This window comes from Rissa tridactyla, chromosome 4 (assembly GCF_028500815.1).
Source record: "Rissa tridactyla isolate bRisTri1 chromosome 4, bRisTri1.patW.cur.20221130, whole genome shotgun sequence".
In the NCBI taxonomy this organism is placed as follows: Eukaryota; Metazoa; Chordata; class Aves; order Charadriiformes; family Laridae; genus Rissa; species Rissa tridactyla.
This window is the reverse complement of record NC_071469.1, coordinates 47092870-47113525: the sequence shown is the minus strand read 5'-3', so window position 1 is coordinate 47113525 and position 20656 is coordinate 47092870. Positions and strand designations below refer to the sequence as shown.

At 43.5% G+C, this 20656-nt stretch overlaps 1 protein-coding gene across 3 annotated transcripts in view; it reads right to left on the bottom strand.

Moving 5' to 3' along the window:
• Positions 1–127: 127 nt before the first annotated feature.
• NR1H3 (nuclear receptor subfamily 1 group H member 3) overlaps positions 128–20656 on the bottom strand; it is a 29393-nt gene continuing 8864 nt past the window's right edge. For all 3 annotated transcript variants that reach the window (XM_054198726.1, XM_054198727.1, XM_054198728.1), the window contains 8 exons: positions 12187–12434; positions 9103–9369; positions 6007–6215; positions 5583–5762; positions 5086–5185; positions 3426–3539; positions 2476–2570; positions 128–2073 (listed from right to left, as the gene is read on the bottom strand). In XM_054198726.1, coding sequence (XP_054054701.1) covers positions 1927–2073; positions 2476–2570; positions 3426–3539; positions 5086–5185; positions 5583–5762; positions 6007–6215; positions 9103–9369; positions 12187–12304 — 1230 coding nt within the window. In that variant the 5' untranslated portion in view covers positions 12305–12434 and the 3' untranslated portion in view covers positions 128–1926. The remainder of the gene's footprint in view (positions 2074–2475; positions 2571–3425; positions 3540–5085; positions 5186–5582; positions 5763–6006; positions 6216–9102; positions 9370–12186; positions 12435–20656) is intronic.

Genomic DNA, 20656 nt, shown 5'->3' with positions numbered 1-20656 from the left:
CTATTTCTTTTTCAGCACTTCTTGCTTCTCCCCAGCCTACATACTCACTTTCTTATCAACTTCGGGCTTGTTACATCAAGAATTTGTTCCATCCTCCTCCAGTCTAATGACAGCACATCAGAGAATGTCAAAATCCTGCATTAGGCTTTATTCTTTTATATAAACATTAACATTTCTCAAACAGATTAGTTAAAAATACAGATTTAAACAAGAATTTTTGCAATTGCAATGAGTTATAAAAAACAACAGATTATTTTACAGATTGTTACAAGTGCTTTACAAAGGTGCAGAGTGAAGGCCAGTGGCAGGGGACCAACCTCAAGTGCAAAATGGACACGATACCCTCACCACGGGCATAGCGCTCAGATACACAGCCAAAAAAAAAAAACCAAAAAACAAAACAAAACAAAGAGCCATGTGAACCTAGGCTCTTGGGATGCTCACCGGGCAAGCAAACATAGACCCTTATGACAGAGAAGACTCATGAGACCAAGCTACCAGGATACTTAAGGTTACATCTCTGAGATCAGCCATTAAGATGTTGTTTCTTGGAAAATAAGGAACGTGTTTTACAACAGTATATTTCTCTTCTGTCAGACAAAGTATTGCTGTAAATCCTAGAATACTTACGGATGCAGATACTTAAGAACTTGGGGCATAAATCCAGTGTGGATCTCACAGTGCCCAAAGTGAGAAAAGGATACAAGATTCAAATGTCCTTCTAAAGCAGTTGGCACTCCTCATACTGGAGGGACCTCCATATCCCATGACCATCACTAAAACCTTGAGCAAATACCTTGGAAAGACTTTGGCAAAAGGAAGAAGACGCAAGTGGATCTGGTTACGCCCAATCCCAATACTCCTGCAGCCCATGATCTGAGAGTTGTGCGGCCCATAGCTTACGCAATGCCCACGTATTTCACTAAATGCAGTGTCCTCTCTCCTTGGCTGATACATCTTCACACCCACCTTGGAACACATGCCACATGCTCCAAATTCTTGGAAGTTTTTGAGATCCTTCCACCACACCTACCTTGCCTAGGTACCAGTCCTTCCCACCTATCCTTCTTCTATTCCACCCCTAAAGATAAAATCTATGCCCTGACTTGTTTTGAACTAAAGTTTTCCAGCTGTTAGCAAATCAAAGGTAAAGTGAACTGGCTGAGAACCACAATGAGAGAAAACCGATGTCTTACATTAAAAAAATCCACTACTTTATGCCTGACACCTTTCTGATGTATGAATGTTTCCTACCCAGAGGACCTCCTTGTTAGACAGAGGGCAACTACGCGTTAGAGGAGTCCTTTTTCCAAAGGAGGGCCAGAATGGAAGGGCAGCTCTAGAGATGAAGTCTCATAATAAAGAAATAACAGTTACTTCTCTTGGAATCATTGTAAAGGGTAGCACATACAAGAGATTTTATTTAGAAAACCCAGTGAAACCCCTAGAACATCCACATTGACTTCCCTGAGCTCCTCAGATCCAGGTACACTGGGGACCCTGCAGAAGCCTTTTGAGCTGGGTTACTCTCAACAGAGAGGGTTTGGCGAGTTCCTGCAAATTCATTTTCATAATCAACAAGAGAGGAGAGGATCAACGGGGAAACCCTCAGGACACGTTTAGAGAAGAGAAAGACTCTGAAGAAAGAGGTGTACGTGTGTGTGGGGAAGGTCTTAATTTCTACCGTTTTCAGATGTTTCATTTATTCCTCTGGGGTATGGGCACTACATCGAAACCAACCCCCCCATCTGATCTACCCCAGCTGCCTCCTGCATAATCTCAAGACAACATTGAAACCCCAGGCTCATCGCTCCCTGCACTGCCTAGCCCAGAGTTCAGTGCTTTGGAGAGGGGAGGCTGGCTTCTCATTAGCAAAGGCTGGGACATGGTATTATGTAGGTACATCAGTGCCCTGGGAGCATGCGGTCACTCATGCACATCCCAGATTTCTGAGAGCAGGGGAGGAAGTTTCTTGTCCTGCAGCCGAAGGGCAAACACCTGTTCAGAGTGGACACTACTTAGTGTCCGAAGACTGACCAGCTTCATTAACATCCGTGGAAACATCAAGCGGTCCTGCAGAGTCAGACAAATAGACAGCTGTTAGTAAATTCGCATTAAAGCTTTGTTTAGAAAAAAAAATTACCACACCAGATGGTGCATTGTAACCACAACCCTGACTTCCTCTAAACCCGGAACTCTCCAGGAGGCGGCAGTGTGGAGGGAAGACAAATACTACACCATGTCCCAGAACTCCAGACTTTCCATGCTGGCTAAACTATGGAACATGATACAGGACAGCAAGCTGTGACAGCTCACAAATCCTGCATTTACAGCTGCTACCAAACAGCCACAGAAGGGAAAAGCATGATGGTACAGGCAGCAAGAGGCCCGTTAGACAGTACTGCAGGAACTGTGTCTGCATAAACATAAAATCAGTTTGCATCATCATTGGGGATGTTCTGGTCAAGCACTTACATTTGGTCTGTTGATGCAAATGTAAGAATGAAGGGCTTCCACATAGGTGTGCTGCAGCCTCTCCACCAGGGACTGGTCCTGCACATTCGGTCGGTCTGCCAAAAAGCAGGTTAGAAGTAAGTAGGTCGTCACAGACAGCTTCACCTGGATTTAACATCCCTGCCTAATCCCAGTCCCTCAACACAGTCTCTCCCCAAAACCTCATCTAGCATTCACGCAGCACAGCTGGGAGTCATCCATGACTGCAGCAGCTATGTCAGTTTTCTGTAACTGTTCTTTCTCAGTCATGTCTACTGCACAGGTGGAGTCCGATTTGACTCCTATAGAGTTAGAAGGTTAGAGAGACCAAACAGCGCTATATAAGTGTGTTTGGTCTCACATTCCTGTCCCAGTGAAGATGAGAAGCTGCCCATTCAGGAGGGAAGGGGAAAGTCTCTCTAGCAGCTGAACCAGTTAGAAAACAGGAAGAAGGGGGGTGGGTGGGAAATGGAAATCACCTTTCAGGTCACAAGACAGAAAAGAAAAGTAAAGAGTAGAGGTGGCTTCTTTGCCAAGCCCTGTCTTGGCCCAGAATCACACTGGTCTCACATCCAGAGGACTTTTACTTCACCACTAGATGTCCCTCATGGCGCGTGACCTACATCACACCAGAGACGTGCCAAGTACGTTAAGGGGACAGTAAAATAGCAACTTCTAAATGAAGAAGATAAATATTGGCTGATTTTTCTATACACTTTTCCAGCAGTGGGGAATCTGATTTCCTCTGGAGGTGGCACTAGAAAATTCAGAATATAATGAATACCCTAAGCAGAAGTGGTAACACACTCCCTTTATCACTAGGCCCTATACAGCCTCTGTTACTCCTCTTCAGCTTGTGACCTTCCTTAACTCTACTTTCTTTGCACTCTGACTCACTGCCTGTAGCTCTTCAGATCTCCCTGGCTTTTTACCTGCAGAGAAAATGTTGATGGCGATTAAAAGTGCATATTCAGCATCGTTGAGCTGTAGCTCATTCATTCCCTTTGAGAACTCAAAGATGGGGTTAATGAACTCAAACTGCAGACCTGCAACAAACAGAAGAGAACAAGGTGAGGCAATGACAATTGTCTCCTCCCTCCTCCCCTCCCTCTCATGGAATAAGCTGCTGGAAACCCACTGCAGTATGCCAGGGAGTGAGGACAACAGGGCTGGCAGGAAAAAAGCCTTACATTATGTTCCAAGTGTGGCTGAAATCTCCTTTTACATCCTACCACTACTGGTGAGCAACAACAACAGTCAGGCTCTAACTGTAAAATGACACTATTTCTGGGTTTTCTTAGAGCCTTAAATGCCCCACAGCACCTTACTAGGCAACAGCTAAAGGAACACAATATCAGCTACCAGATAAGTCCGTCAAAGACTCAGAAGCCCACAAGCATCTACACTTTCCACTCTCACACCATCACTTCCTTCAAATCCGGCAGCCTTCTTGTTTTCAAATAAAAATTTAATCGCATGCTCCAGATTCATGTGAAGTCTGTCTGAGTTGAAAAAAATACAGTTCCAAGAAGTCTGAACTATGCCATTTCCTTCAGCTCAAAAAGCTGGGAGAGCTGAGGCGGAGCCTGACAGGCTTCCAATCACCTCCTTTGATAAACGCAGTCAGGCAGAAATACATTGCTATTTACTGCCACAACATACAGACGCCACTGTCAAATCAGGGGTCTCTGTGTTATCATGCTGAAAACTTTAAGCCTTTCACCCAAAACAGTATCCAAGTTTTAATTTCCTGCAGTACGACTGCATCAGAGAAGGGTGAAGAAGATGGAGGGAATCTTTCTGGCTGCTTACTTTTTGCCTTCCTAATAATCTGAAGAAAAGACTACCAGGAAGAACAAAGAGGAAAGCTTAACGTAAAAGCCATCTCAAGTATAAACGGTTAAATAGCTACTCAAGGAATCAAGAAATCACATGAAGGAGACAGCCAAAGTCTCATTTTCAGAAACGCTGAAGATACACACTTCGTGTTACTTCATCTGAAGTTACAGATACTCATTGCTCCTGGAAAAACAGACTTCAGAAACTACATCACCACAGACCACCATATACTGAGCTGACGACAGATCTAAAGCACTCCGTGGGGATCTTCAGTGCACAGTATAGACTTCGTATCAACTGAAATGTAATCACACTAATGTCATCGCTCAAAGCATTCATTTAGATTAGCAACTGATATACTTGCAAAGGAGAGAAGACTGGAGTTTGATTTGTTGTGATCTGATATGGCTCTAAAACCACATGTCCACGTCAGATCTCTACCAGCAAAGAAGTTCACACCAGCTGCTAGCCCTAGGTGCACTCTTACAGCAAGATTTTCATGCTGTTAGAGTCCAAATTTTCCAAAGCAAGTTCACACCTAAAAAAAAAGAAAAGATGACATGAACTGAGCTAGTATCACATGTTAAAAACAAAAAAGGGTTTGTGAGGCTATCGGTCTGGTCCTGTTCTAAACTTCTCACCTAACTTCAGCTTTAAGGCCCCACATGCTATTTCCAGCAGCCCACATTAAAAAGGAAGAGATGAAAGAACACAAGACACAGGGAAAGAAGAAACACCTGTCTAATGCACCACCTGCTTTGGCGAAGTCATCCCGATTATAGCTCAGGTCCTTAAGAAAGGTGATGCTCTCAATCTCTGGATTGTAGCGTCGAGATGTCTCCAACAACATCACCTGAAACCAGAAATAGATATACTTGATTTGAAAACAGGAAAGAATGTTACATTATTGGTAATTTGCTCAGTGTTAGAGCATCTCTGAAAAAACACAAGAAACAAAACCCCTTCAATCAGTTTCTCTCGGTGCTTAAAAATTCCAAGGTAAATTCTGCTGCATCCTTTGTAGTGTCTGCTTATGGGACGGGGGAATACCTGCTTACCACTACCAAGGCTCTTGCCTCATTCTCCTCCAGGGCCCTTTGCCAGTATAACCTGGCACTGCAGTAATGGTCCCATGGCTGAGGTCCTGCAGCCTGCCATCCCAAAAAGAGGGACGGAACCAGTTCTCCAGGTGGGTACTCCAAATTCTTTCATCTCTGCTACTATGTATTGTGGTGGAGCCAAACTCTCACCTCTATGGTAGATGTCTTCAATAAAGCGATCTGATCTTCCCTGGTGAGCTCCAGGAAGCCAGGTAGTTGCTTGGCAAAGTCCACAATCTCTTGCACAGAGATAATTGCAAGTTCTGTGAAGTGAGCAAAGCGCTGCTGCCTTGCTTCACGGTTATTAGGGTCAGGAACTTGGGGCCATGGCTGTGGGAATGGGAAGAGAGACAGTGTATGTACGTGAAAAATGGAACCAGGGCAGAAAGATGAGAAGATTAAGTGAACAGAAAGTGAGACACATTGGAACATCATTCTTTGCTATTCTTTACAGAACTTTAGCCCACAGATGCAATGCCTAAAGTATCTCTGTTCTCCCAAGATAACTTACCCACAACCCCAACTCCCCAAATGTCACATTTTCTTATTTTGGGTACACTGGTAGAGTTTTTACCGTCACTTTGAGCCTGTCTGTGAATGAGCGCTGGTTGCACTGCTGCTGAGCGGCCACAAGTTTTTTTATCATGCTCAACTGTTCAGGTGTCAGTTTGTGGGAAGGGCTTGGTGGATTCGGAGGGGTTGGACGCACCACAACTGTCCGAGCCTGATCATCTTCCTGCTTCTTCAGTTTCTTCAGTTGGATCTGTTCTTCAGAAAGAACATCTAAAACAGCAATAGCCAGAGATCAATCATGACACAGGAGCATGCTGGAAACCACACAAAACACAGGGTAACATGCTGTGGATGGAGAGGCAGAAATCACAGCTGCCCGTATGCGGTATATCAGAGCATACACAACACAGACAGCAGGCAGTGATACTTATTATTTGTTTCTCCCTCTTTTCCCCACTTTCTGTTGTTGCATTGCCTTTTTTTTAATCATACTGTCATGCAAAGTGTTCACAAAGGTCAGAAGCTCCCTTCATGATGCCCTGCAGATCTTCGGAAGACAACAGCGACTTTCCCCATTAAGCAATTACCCAAAATGTCATGTTATAACAGATTCCAACAGATGGTCTCTTCATATGCCATGGTGTGTCCATTGTATTTTATATTATCCAGTTGTTCTTTTTTTCCGATATTGCTAAATTAACAGCTTGTGCCATTTCATCTTCCTCTTGAGAGGTCAGAGTCAGTAACTGGATGGAGGTCAAGAGTCAAAGCATAATTTTCTACGCAGCCCATCTGCAGCAGGCTGTAGAGCAGTAACAAACCACAAGATGAATAGTGAAATAGCTTTGCATAAAACATACTAAGGACCGCAAGTCCTTCGGGAGTAGGGCTAGAAGTCTTCTTCAGTCGGCAAGTCAAAGGATATGCCATTTAGATGTAATGTTGTAAGGAATAAAACAACTCAGAGGCACGCGTTGTGAAAAATCTTATTGGACCAACTGCTCATTAGCTAATTTAAATACAAAAACCTGTTAACGGTCTGTAAGTAAGTTAACTGAAGAATTCACTGATTTGAATGTAGAGAAGGTTTGGCGTTAAACCTTTAAGTCAAAGCTGCAAAAACTATCTGCAAGCTGCATCCAAAAAAAAAAGGAAACTACCAGACATACCTGGATTCAAGATTATCTTCAAGAGAATCATCCTGTGAGTTAGTGATGAACAAACAAAAAGCAGAAAAGGGACTGATTGGAAAAAAAACTGTATCTTCAGGAACAAAGATTTAAAAAAATGAAGCTTGACTTTGCAAACAAGATTTAAAAGCGCTGAAAGATTCTTTGGCCATTTTTTATGCGCAGGTAACAAGGAAACACACAGAAAGGCAGGCCCCAAAACCAAACAAGTATATACTTGGACTTCTCAAAAAAATCATGTTAAATATGAAGACAAGAAATGGAAAACTACTATAAGAGAGCATTCTGAACGGACAGTCCAGGGGATTGGAGGGAAAGACAAAGAACATCGCACATTTAAGCTAAGAGTAATCTTTATCCCTGACTTCCAACAGGGAGGATGTGTGCACAGGTACACAAATGCACAAAAATTACAATTCTAACAGCAAAGACATTCAGTACAATTACTAAATTAAAGCAGATCTGTAAGATTAGAGAATGCTAGTCACAGCGTTAGTTTAAGAAGGGAAATAACTTATACAAGCAATTACAGTCCCTCATCTTGGGCCTCAGACCCACAAAGAATTTATAGCCGAGTAACAAGTTCCCATGTATTACTGAATCTTGAAAACTGCATATGTGCAAGCTTCTACACCATGCTAGATTCAACGCAAACCAAATTACTCAGTTTGCCATGAAGGAACTATTTAACCTCATGGTTCACACTGGCTTAAGAATAATAAACCAACCATGAATAACTTCAGTCTGGGAATTAGAAGAATGTTTCCAACAATCAGTAGAGGGAAGTTCTCGAATGAACTTCCAAGTGAAAGAGCTGGAGGAAAAAGCCCTCAATTTCTGTCAAGATTAACAAGGTGAATTTGCAGTACAGATTACACTGTCAACAAGAATTGCCAAGCACTTGATAACAACAACCCAAAGATGCCTTTTGGCCTAATTTTTCTGAGCTGTCTTTAACATAAGACAATGAGTAAATGCAGAAACACACTGAGGCTCTCTAGTGTCTACCTACAAGAGGGAAGTAGCAAGGTGCGCAAGTTGGCTTGCTACATAGCTTTTCAAATGCATCTCTTTTGCAGCTCTCAAGAGCAGGGGAAGTCGGGCAAAGACAGCATATGTAATGCTGATACAAACCAGTGTGACAAAGATACTGATTGCATATGTTAGGCGTGCCGCATTTCATGTTGAAAAAAACTGAACGGCATGTTTCCTTGGTGCAGCTCAGGGGGACTTACTTTTTGCAGAAGTATTTTTATAAGATTTTTCCAAAATACCCTCTGTTCCCCACTCTTCGGGGTGCTGGATGTCAAAAAAGGAGACTTCACACAGATTTAACATTTACCAAGCATCCTTCAATCAGAAACAGGATGAAACCCAGATGCCTTGGCAGAAGACAGCTGTTCCTGATATGTGAGCAGGAACACTGTTGAATATTCAGAAACAGCAGCCTTATGGCTCGTGTGAGAAAAATAGCAGAGTTCACAGGATCAGGTCTGCACAAACACAGCTGCAGTACTGTGGTGCTGCCCTTGACTTCTGTCACAAGTTCACAGTACAAGGCAAGGGAAAGTGCCTGTTGTTCAAGGAGCATGGTGACCAAACTTGCAGTTGATCACAAGACAGACAGAAGCCTGACTTTACCGACACGGCTGACGGCATACTGAATCTTAGTTGCAAGTCTTTCCTCTGAAGTCATATTCCACAAGTTCTTACAAAATGGCGTGTTCAAGGAATACAGCAGGGCTGGGGCTCTCAGCACACCGGTGGTGTTCCACTAACAGCCTCACCTCTCCACGTCATCCTTGCTAAGCCCTCAGTGGCTTCCCACACACATTCCACACGCAGCCTGCATGGCTCACATGTGCCCCCCAAGCACTCACATTGCCCCCTTCCTTACATCCATTGGTCCCCAGCCCACCCACCGCCCCCCCCATGCCTCCTGTCCCAGCACCATTTCCTGCACTCACACTGCTCCCGCATGCCCGCCTCCTGGCACTTGCGCAGCCGGCATTCCTGACACTTGCGACGCATGTACATGTCCATCTCACACTTGCCGCCATTCTTGCAGACGTACTGTGCACCCTTGATGACACTGCGGCGGAAGAAGCCCTTGCAGCCTTCACAGCTCAGCACGTTGTAGTGGAAGCCAGAGGCCTTGTCCCCACACACGCTGCACACTTCATTTCCCAGCATCTTAGGAGCTGGGCCCTTCTTCCGCTTCAGGGGGGGATTTTCTACCGAAACAAACAGTACCAAGGAAAAGGAAAAAAAAAAGAAAAGAAAACCCACACACATGAGGGAAACATGGTGTTTGCAGCTGACTGCCCCATTCCTTACAATAACCGATATCCCACTATCTCCCAAACACACAGATGAAAAGATCAAGTCTCCTATCTCACAGACTCCCCTTCTGGGCAAGCATACCTTTTGCAACAAACCAACTATTGACATAATCCAAACAGTTTCACCTCAACTATATAAGCAGATACAGCTTCACACTTGTTCCCCTCCAGAATAGAGTGAAAGAACTAAAACACACTCATCCAAATGTTCTTCTGCACTTTCCATCAGCAGCAATGACAGTTAAGTTACCAATGCGAGAAAGAGCTGCAAAAAAAAGTTGAGCTGAAATCCAAGACTGTGCAGAAAGTAATTTTCTTCAGAATTCACCTCCACTTCTCTTACTTCTATTCTCTGCCATACTCATGCATAAGGATAAGGAAAAATAGTTCAGCAGTCAGACAGACACAGGAAACCAGTGCTGAAACTGCGACTGTACAAAAAGCAGACTGAATAGGCAATCCCTGTAACTGGAACGCCTGGGGAAACTGTCAGGACAGAAACTTCATGAAGTTAGGGGCAATAAGCAGGCAAGCAGCACACTGCACAAGCTCTGAGAACCTCTGGAATCCTGAAGACATCATTTCTTGTTGAGGAAGAGTGCTCCCCACTCCTAAAACTGAAGCACTCTCATACTGACAGTTCACCTACTAAACCTTGTTATTCCACCTGAAACACAGGCCTTTCATTACTGCCTCACATTTCAGATGGTCTTGTGCAGCAGCTCCCAGTTCTTCCTATGTCATTCTGATGGACCTTAATCTTGTCACTGGCCGTGCATTCTGAAAACTTCTTTGGTCTATTCCAACACATCTCACCTTAAGCATTCCAGCCAAATTCTTGTCCATGTTATTTGTGTATTCCCTCCCTATTAGCTGTCTCTCTTCTCGTTCCATTTAATTCTAGCCATGTTGACATCTGACATGTCCTTCTGCACAGCTCACAGTGCAAGTATGTTCCTGTATGTCAAAATTTATAGATTCTTCTATAGGTTGTTCATAAAGATTACAAAACAGCATGTCTTGATAAGTCTCCAGATGATGTTTATATATGCCTGGAAAGCCTTTACGCTGGAACTGATTCATAGGGATTTGCTTACAGGAAAAGGCTGCTGCATTTCCAGATCAGCATCAGGGTTACAATAGTGTATCTCATTTTCATACGTATGGTTCTAATACTTCCATCTTTACTCTCAGGTACGCTTACTATTCTGCTTAAGTTCCTGAAATGGTAAATAGTGTTAGGTCAGTCTCAGAAACTATTAGTGTTCTTCATCACATATTGGTTTTCACAGTCTTAAGTATCTTGGTGTTGATTTTCAGTCCCATTGACTTTACAGAGGTCTGGAGGTCACTCATTTTGGCCTGCACTTCTCATTGCAGATTCGGCAGCAGGAAAATGTCATCAGAAAGGTTAAGTCTCTGATATCCTTCCTTCTTGTTCTACTGTATTTGTCTTCACATAAACTATTACCAAGAGAAAATTATGCAATGGCTACAGTTATTTCAAATTACTTAGTCTTCCATTGCATATATATTAGCTGGTATCATAATTTTGCAGAAGCCTCAAGTGATGTTCATACATTTCTGAGGGACAGGAGAATAATCCAATGACTTCCACAAGATGGATCTGTCCATCTTGTGGATTTCTTAGCTGTCTTTAAGAAGGTACATAAATGTTTGATTACCATTCCTATGATTGTTTTATTGACATAGATAGGCTTATTCTTTGATCTATGCAAATTATTTTCCACCTCTGAATACTAACCATTTCAGTTATATAGATTATTATTGCCATTTTCTGCAATCAAAGTTAACACAAAAGTAATTTGAGATTTATCAGGCGTGAATGCCATCTCTGCACCTTTAGCTCTCATTAGGGTCCTCCTTCTTTGGTAGATCCTCTATTTATTTTTTTTCCACATTTTGTGGCTTTTTTCTTGCATTTTTGTAAGGCATTTATCAATTGTTTTCTTTTCCTGCCCTCAAATCTGTTTTAACTACTTTCAGCTACTCTCTTTGTTTCTACCCTACTGATGAGTCCTAGTTCAATGTTTCAGGTCACCTCTTCTTTTTATATCAGGGATTGCCCATTGCCTCACTGTCCAACAAATACATTTATTTGTCATATTTTCGTTAAGCTGCTGATACTGTGCGGGACACTTCAATTGTGCTTTCCTTTTTTTCCTGTTACCTTTCCAGAGATGTTATACTATGCCATCTTACAGTTTGAAAGCATAGGATTGTCTGTGTCAGCAGCAATTATAACTGCAAAATCTCAATTTTATTTCCTGATACTCTTCTAACATCAGTTAACCTCAGAAACGTGTAGAGAAAACTTCTACTATCTTTCTATTATATGAATATATAAGAACCTATTATTTCTTTGCATCGCTAGCCCTTGTTGGAGTGTCACCTGTAGTAAAGCTTTATTGTCCAGCAGCTTTTGATAAGGCTAACAAAAAGAAATTCATTTTACTACCTTGGACCTAGCTTCTAGAAGGTCAAATAAGCAAAATATTCAACACATCATCTGGGTAAACCCAGTCATCTTCAACTATCAATAACTGATTCTGTTCTTAGACATCCTATCTGAGTGCCTCAAGCACAGCAGAACTCACCCTAAAATTTTGCCAAGTATCAATTCTGCTTCCTTCTGAAAGAATGGATAGCCTTTAGCTTGCCTAGGTTTAGTAAGCATTTTTTCCATACCTGCATGCTCAGGGGGGTTCTCTGAGCCAGGGAAGAGCGAAAGCCCTTGCTCCTCCATCTCAAATACACTTGCCACCCTCTTCCCATGATCCTGTGTGCTGAGTTGATTGGGACCCATGGAGGCCACGCAGGAAGGGCTTGCTATAATCTCATCGCTGCAGCATTGTTACTGCCAAGCAAGGGGCCGCAGGGGTCTTTCTTCAAGGTCTTTAGTTTCTCTCTGCTACTGAAAGTCAGAAAGGAAGTACCTGCAGAAAAAAAACAAAACACAACAGATGCAAAAGAGGCAAGAGTTCAACTACTGAGGCTATTAACTCCCAAAAATCTATTACAAGCTGCATCACAAGCAAGTTTCAAGGTTTTGTTTCCTTATGTATTAAAAGGACAATTAACTTTGTTTTATCAATGTTTATGCTCTTGAAAACAGAATATTTTAACAAACTGTGGTAAAAGGTACAAGATTAGAACACCCAGGCACAAAACCATCGTTTTATTGCCAAAATATTTATCAAAGCAGGATAAGTCTTCATTATTGCTAACACCACCATGGGACTTCAGCCCTGACCTCTTCCAAGTGTGTTAAGAGGGAAATTCCAGGCTTTACAGCTGGTGGCCTTTGTTAAAGCTTCCACTAACAAATAGCTCATTGCTGACAGCTGCTCTGGATTTTGAGGCATGTACTGCAGAGCACACAGAAAATTGTGAAAGACAATACGGTGATTTAGAAAAGACTACAAAACACCTAATTTCCCTCTTAAAATCAGTAGCCAAAGGCTGGGCCAAAGACCAATGATGTATCAAAGATGAGGATGACAAATCCTCCCCTCACCTACAGCAAGAAATTCAAAGCCAGCATCATACCAGGAAATGACCATTATGCTACCCTCAGGAAACAGATTCACCACCAATCTTCTGAGGATACCCTTTTCTGAAACCTGGAAACCATACTGAAAAGCATCTTTTTTTATACAGCAGTAACTCCACTACAGAACCTGAACCTGGAAAGCGAATCCAATCACTTTTTCCAAAAAGACCCACCTGCACAAAAAAAGGCCCTACTGGTTTGATTGCATAGACCTAGTGAAACTGATGCAAACTGCTAATGTAAACACCCCTAATCTGCTTGAGCATGCATTTGATCAGTTGATCTTAACTCAGTGATTTACCAATGCAAGCTAAAGGGATTAACTGATTTAAAAAGCAACTACTTTAAAGGCCTGTACCAGTTTAACTCGAGTGATTGAGTTCAGGACTGGAAGCCTGCCACTCTCAGAGAGATAAGAGGTGACAGAAAGCTGTGCAGCAGCCCAGATACAAAAGGAGCAGGTAAGCAGGGGGACACCTCACACACTGTAGTGCTGACTGGGAGAGGCAGAGGACCGCAGTCCCAAGTCTCTTCTTCCCTCCTGGGTATTTGGACCAGACAGTGCCATTTTACTTAGAATGCCAAAGGCAAAGATGAAAGCAATAGTTCCACAAACCACCCCCCTCCCAGCACTCTGAAATAGTCAGCAAGTATACATGTAGTCATACTGTCAAACCTGCTGAGCTCCTGCCATCTCCCATTACACTGTGGCAGATAATAGATGCAGGTGTTAAAAACCACAGGGCATATTAATTCACGTGACCTTTGTAAACACAGCCTCAGACTGTATAAGGAATTCAGAGCTCCCTCCCCTTTGGTGCACTGAATCACTGGAGAAACAGACTATCTAGGATAAAAGCAGTGGCAGCAAACATGAAACTCAGAGCCATAGAAAGGAAGAGTCCTATTGTGGGAGATTACAACCTAACTGATGTGATTTGCAGCCAATTCAGAGAGACTCACAGTCCTCAAAGGAACAATGTGGGTATCACAATCTACTTTCTTTAAAAAAAGTCTCCACAGTAAATCCTGCAGCAACTGAAAACCTTGGAGAGGTACAGATGGAGATACGAATGTCAATGAAACAAACCCAAACCCAATTTGTATTCCTAGTCCCATGTAAACTCCTCACTGATGCCGATATCGGATGTCTCTGGACATGTCTGGGCATGGAATAAGAAAGTTAAGTGCCCTGCCTCAGTGCATCTCCACATTCCTTTAAACCACGCAAAAGACTCACTCAAACATTAATTATTGTGCAGAATGAACCACTAGCAGCAGTACTGCAGTAATTTTTCAAAGGAAGAATTTGATCCCCCAGTTGAGGGACTGAGTGACAGCGCTCAGACCCCACTGCCTTCAGTTCAGTGACAGTCTTGCAGCATCCCAGCCACAACTGATATGTATTCTGTAAAGTAAAAGAGGACAACCTGATAGGATTTCAAAACTGTGTCATCCACACAACCACAACTGTCATTGCAAGAGCGAAACTTGCTGTCAGCAGGACATCTGGAGCCCAAAGGGGAGTTTCTAAGAGACTGCACGCTTCCTGGCAATGTCTGAGAAGCCTGCAGCTACCAACAGGGAGGGGAGTATAAATCCACGTGCACATCCAGGACACGGCGAGGGGGTAAGGCTTATCAGCCACTATCTGCGTGATGTAAAAACAACCCACATGTTCCTACTTTGCACACCAGCCTTCAGCCCTCCCAAAACCGAACAGGCCAGATAGCAGAGAAGACAAAGAGACCTCTCCTAAGACACAGCATTTTTTAGTTTTGTAGATTTGGTAACAGTTGCAGGCTGTGGAAAACTGACTTAACTACAAACAGCAGCACTCTGGTCCTAGTTTAGGTTTCTTTACCTAGTGCTTTCCCCACAGGTACGCAAGTGAGAGGCTCCATGACTAGGCCAAGGAGTTAGTTTTCACAGAATTACATGAAGATTGTTTTCAAATGACTAAAAATCTTGACAAGTTTTGTACTAATAATCATGTTATTAGAGGTTCACATCTTTCAATTTGCGCCAGCACTTCAACTAGAAATGTAGAAGGGTGATGCAAGCTGTAACTGCAAGAAGGAACAGAGTCTTCTTGACATAATCTGCTGTCCTGACTCCCACTGTCTGTCTCAACTCTGTCAGTTTTAGAAACCAGGACTGGCCAAGTGACAAAAGATGAAGCAATCACTTCTCTCTAACACAGTGTCTAGAATAGAGAAACCTGATGAGCAGATGTACTCCAGTGAGGAAGCACATATGGATGAAAGGCTAAGGGAAACCGACAGCCCTTGCAACTCATGGCTCAAACAAAACACTAAACAATTCTGAAATGCGTTGCCACCAGCTTCACCATTCTTCATTTCACCATTCTTCCATTTCTTCCCTTTTCTGAGGCAACAGAACAACTTGGATACCAATGGTCTCAAGATCAGCGCTCTTGCAACAGAAAAGTTGCAAGAACCTAGAGGTGGCAGCTCTGGCTCTTGCACCTCATGCTAACTGCCAGAAACGTTCATCGCTTCCTCCAGTAACGATCTCATTTCACCCCGTTCCCTCAGCTGAGTCCTCTTCCAAGCCCAGCTGAAGCACTTATGCACTCTTCTGGATGCCTTTGATCTGACCTGTCATCAACAGACACAAAGCTACAGAATATGCCTAATTTATGTCCCACATTAATTGAGATGAGTAAAGGAGATAGCATGGGTCAGCACAGCACAAAGAAACCAAATTAGCTAGATGCAGTTGCTGCGACACTTTTGCTGAACATGTCTGTCCTCTCCCTGGTATTTCTTGTTTGGATCAGTAACCAGACCAGAATCAAGCACATCTCTGGAGAAACTGTACTGCGGAGTGCAGGAATAATCAGAGGAATAGCACAACGAACCCTTTACTGGGGCTCCAAATACTGGATGTTCAGAGGAAACTGTAGCTTTTTAGGAAGTTTGTGCAAGTCTCCGGGATCTTTCAAAACAGGATTTACTGGTCAGTCCTGGTCCTGTAAATTACAAAATCCTACAGCCTTCTGCCAAGAGAAAATACATGGTTATGTTTCAGTTCTGTAATGAATCACAAGCATACACTCTGCAGCAAGTCAGCATCAGCAGAAGAGACCTTACATTTGTATACATGTTAACATGACTGCTCACACATCACACAGCTGTGTGTCAACAGGACTGTGCCTTTGTGCATGGCTCTAACAGACTGTTGGTGAACAAATGCATCTGATCTGAAAGATAGCTTTTCCTAGGTACCTAAAACAGGTATGTAATTTGGCGTTTTGGCTTCCAAGTGTGTTCTGACATGCAGTACAAGTCCCAGCACTCAATCTGAAACTACCTCTGAAAGCTGGGCTCACAACAATGCTAAGGGTCTCCACTGAAATCTAAATGCACAACTTGTACAGTGGTGATGCTACCTTGGATATCAAAAGCTGTCTGCAGATCTAAATGGCCAAGAAAAAAAACACCTTGGACCGAGATTTCACAGGACCCTACAGCACCAGCACAGAACTAAGCCCCTTAAGAGACACCACTGTTCCAATCCTTTCATAAGGAGTAAGCAGTATTTTGTGGCCTAACACTCTTCCTATACCATCTCTGGTGTAGCAGCCAGAGTATTTTCACAAACCTCCCCAAGGAACTTGGTACCACCTTGTAGCTGCCTCAGAGAAACGATGGCTATTCCCAGCTCATGTTGGCTCATTCCTCTTACGGCCCTCTGCATCGTTACATTTCTCAAGAAATGCTGGAGCAGCTAGAAAGTTTGCAAGCAGGGCAAAACTACACATGTAACAGGTTTAGATTAGGAAAGAGTTGCAAGAGACACTTGTACCTTTCAGGGCAGAAAAAGAATCCTATGCAAACCTACCACTTTGAAAGTGAAGTAATATTTACATATGAAAACTGTTAAAACTCATGAGGAAAAACAATCAACTTCGGATTGTCAATGGGAGAGACAAACCATGAAAATGCAAGGTGTGCAAAGGAGTGCAACAGGATAGCATAAAGAATGATTTTGAACAGTATGTTTACAAAGAATGGAAAGAACTGTTCTGCAGTGCTCAGGGAACAGAGACCACCTCTATGGCCTCACTGTAAATCCCCCCCCCCCCCCGAAAACTGCAGGGACACAGTTTGAAATTGCATCATCCATTTTGATCTCTAAGAAGCACAAAGACAACCACTGGAAGAGGTTTGCAAGCTACCATTAGTCCCAAGCTGATAAAAAAAAAAAAAAAAAAACAAAGCTGCGGCCTCCTGGTTGCTTTCATTTGCTGTGGAGCTCAGCTTCAGCAGACCATGAGCAGCTGCCCAAGCTGCAGCACCAGCCTGTGAGCCTTGTAAGTTGCTGACACCTCTGCCAACTATGCAGAAGAGTCTTACCAGTCACTCCTGATTGCACAGCCTGCTCCTCAGGAATGGGCAGCTGCATTCTGGTCTCCTGCCCCCAAGTTAAGAGTCTTATTCCCACCTCTGCCTCTCTAGCCTTGTTTTAGACTCCCCCCTCCCCCTCTTTCTTTGGCTTCTACTCCTGCTGCTGACCAACTTTATTACCCATGACTTTGCTGACTTCTGGCATGACCTTTGCCCACGCATTTGTCTCTTCCTTTGAACCGGTGCATCCCTAAGCTTGCTTGTGTTCTCACACCAGAACCCAGTTCTTATTGTGAAGACTTTCTTTGGGTTCTGTCTCCACCTTTGGCTTTAGTCTGGTCTCAACACACACCATGCCGTCTCCTACCCAAGTCAGGTATGGATGCCACAGCAGAGTTCAGAGAACAACCGCAAAAGTGACTAACAACTGAACAGATTAAAATAAACAAACATGTGTCACCTGGTTGCAAGAGTACTGGGAAGAGAAGCAGAAGGTGTAATGATGGTGTACAGCAGGATGAAAGGTGTTATTCTCAAAGATCGTGCGCCTAAAAGGAATAGAAGGAAACCGAGGAAGGGAAAGTCAGGCTATGGCAGAAAAACACCCTAAAGGTGAGTTCTCGGAGACTGGGGCAGTCTCCATAATTCTCCTTCCAAAAGTAGGCCTTATATTACAACAGAAATGCAAAGATGTCTGCAGACATTTCTGAATCTGAACCTATGACTTTGACACTCTTGACCCACAGAATATGCTATTATAAACAAAAAGTGGCAGCAACAGAAATTCCAAGCCAGTTCTACCCTACCTCAGGTAAGAAGGAATTCTCTCTCCATTGAACAAATTGGTTAGCAAAGTGAATTAGGATGGTAAGGCAAAACTGCACCACCAAACAGAAGACACTATTTCAGGGCACAATCAGCCCTTTTGCTTTGCTGCACATAAAAAAACCCAGCCAAACTCAGTCCTTGTCCTCAATCTTCAGATCACAGAATTTGTTTCTTTCTACACAGACTGTGGATCCCCGTTTTTGGAACAAGGCTGCCCAAATTGTACATCAGATGAAGATAGAATGTGCTGACTCCAGTCCCACCCAAGAACCTACAAGCTCTGCAAAGGAACTCCTCACTCCACCAGTAACAGTTTTGCAAGAAGTCAGCGCTCCTGTTCACATGCCTCATCCAGCAGGAGATGCTCCCTCCCCGCTCATTATTGCTTGTCTGTCAACAGCCCTTGTCTTCACCTCTTGGTTTCTGCCTGATCAAAGAGTGCCATGTCAACACAAGGAGCAAGAGGAAAAGAGAGTATATGTGTGACTGCTCTAAGGGTGGGCAAAATCCTGAAGTGGGCTGTGCCTTTCTGTTTCCTCTCTCCCAACTGCCAGATGCTTGGTCCTGCAACTGAAATGAGGAGAAAGGAGAGGAGGTTACCAGAGTTCATTCACACTGCGCACAGGGCTGTGCTCGCCTCTCTTCCTGTTTGCATGGAAGTACAAGCCCCTCTGACAAAGGGAGAGAGAAAGAGGCAGAGAGGGAGAAAGAGGAGATGACAGTAAGAGAGGATAGACTTTTCCCAGGTTAATGAACTGGAAATTAACAACAAGCGATACCAGGAGTGATGTGGCCACCTTGCTGCCATGAAATTCCTCTAAAGGCCATTGACACAAGTTCCTTTGAACTCTGGAAAACAACACAAGCCAGGTCTGGGTAACAAAACTCCAGTCCCTTCTAGGCTTTCTACCTTCACCTCAGCTTTCAAGCTTCTGTCTAACCTAGAGTATAACCACCTCAGGAATGGCAAAAACTAGGGCATGCACTGGGTTACAGCAAGGAAGATGTTACAGTAGCAGCACTCCTCCACCTTCCCCTCCCCTCCAAGCTGTCTTGTAAAGTGACGAGTCGCCCTTTCTCAGCTCTGGCCAGATGAGCTGTGAAGCCAGTGTCCCGACATGGGGAGCAGAAGGAGCCACTTCGGAGCGATACCAACTTCTGCAGCACTGCATGGACAAACACAAGCAAAACTTGCTGTTTGTAGCTGAACTGCAATAATCCCCCATGGCTGCCTACGAATCCAATTCATCGACCGCTCGACACCACTATCGGCACCGACCTTCAGATGGCAGGAAACACAACTGAGGCTTTGAAAGGGGCTTCCAACAGGAAAAATCCCATGTGTGCTCCTCCCAGGATGATGAAACACACAAAGCAGAGTAGCTGCCCCCTCCTGCTGACAGAGGGGCAGGGGGCAGCTCTCCGCCATTCCTTGGGAAGAAGGGGAAGGGAGGAGATTCAGCCTCGAGCCCTGTCTACAGAATATGTTTGTCGGCATCAGCTATAATAGCAAACTCGCCCTATGAAAACTCGCTTTAAAATGGCAACAGCATTCTTTTGCCACTAACACTCACAATTTCCCCAGGCAAATTAAGCTATCCTACCAGTAAGCCTGTTTTTCCCTTGCACATCTGAATGTATCTACGCAAAGGTGGTTTTGGTTTGGTGTTTGCTTTTCTTCCTAGGGCCCCTGTATTGGCTAATGGTGTAATTCTTTCACACTTCTAACCCCATCACCAGACACACACACAGAGAAAAAAAATGAATAAAAATCAAATGTGAAACATGTTCGAGCAAACTAGAAAATTTCCTACTACAAAACAGCCTGATAACTAGCAAGACCCTGCTTTGGAAAATTAAAGTTGAGATGTTTGCAGCTTATTATTCCTGCTGCTGACCAGCTCTCCTACATCCTACGTGCAGTGACAGCTCATCACATCCTACCTGAATGCTGAAAATGAGATCTGACCCCACCACCTTCGTTTCCTTATAACTGCCACTGCACGGCAGCACAAAAAACATGCCCACAGACTCAGTTTCTTTCTGGATTCCTTCTCTAGCTTTACTCAGACATCAATACCTTGTTCTACACAATTATACACAGATATCCAAAACACAATAACCAGCCATTCTTTGAAGCAACAGTTTTAAGACCCAGAGCTTCCTTAGTCTTTCCAAAAAACAGGGTTTAAGAGAGACAGGAAATACACAGTGTAATCCAGATCAGAGGTAATGGCAATAAAATGCTAGGTTCAAACAGCTATTTTTTTTCAAATGGGGCTTGCACAGAAGTGGGGAAAGAAAGAAAAAAAAAAAAAAAAGAGTTAGAGAGAAGCATCTCTTTCAAATCACTGTGAACTTCCACAGGGGTGCCACATCACAGAACAAAAGAAAAGAAAACTCT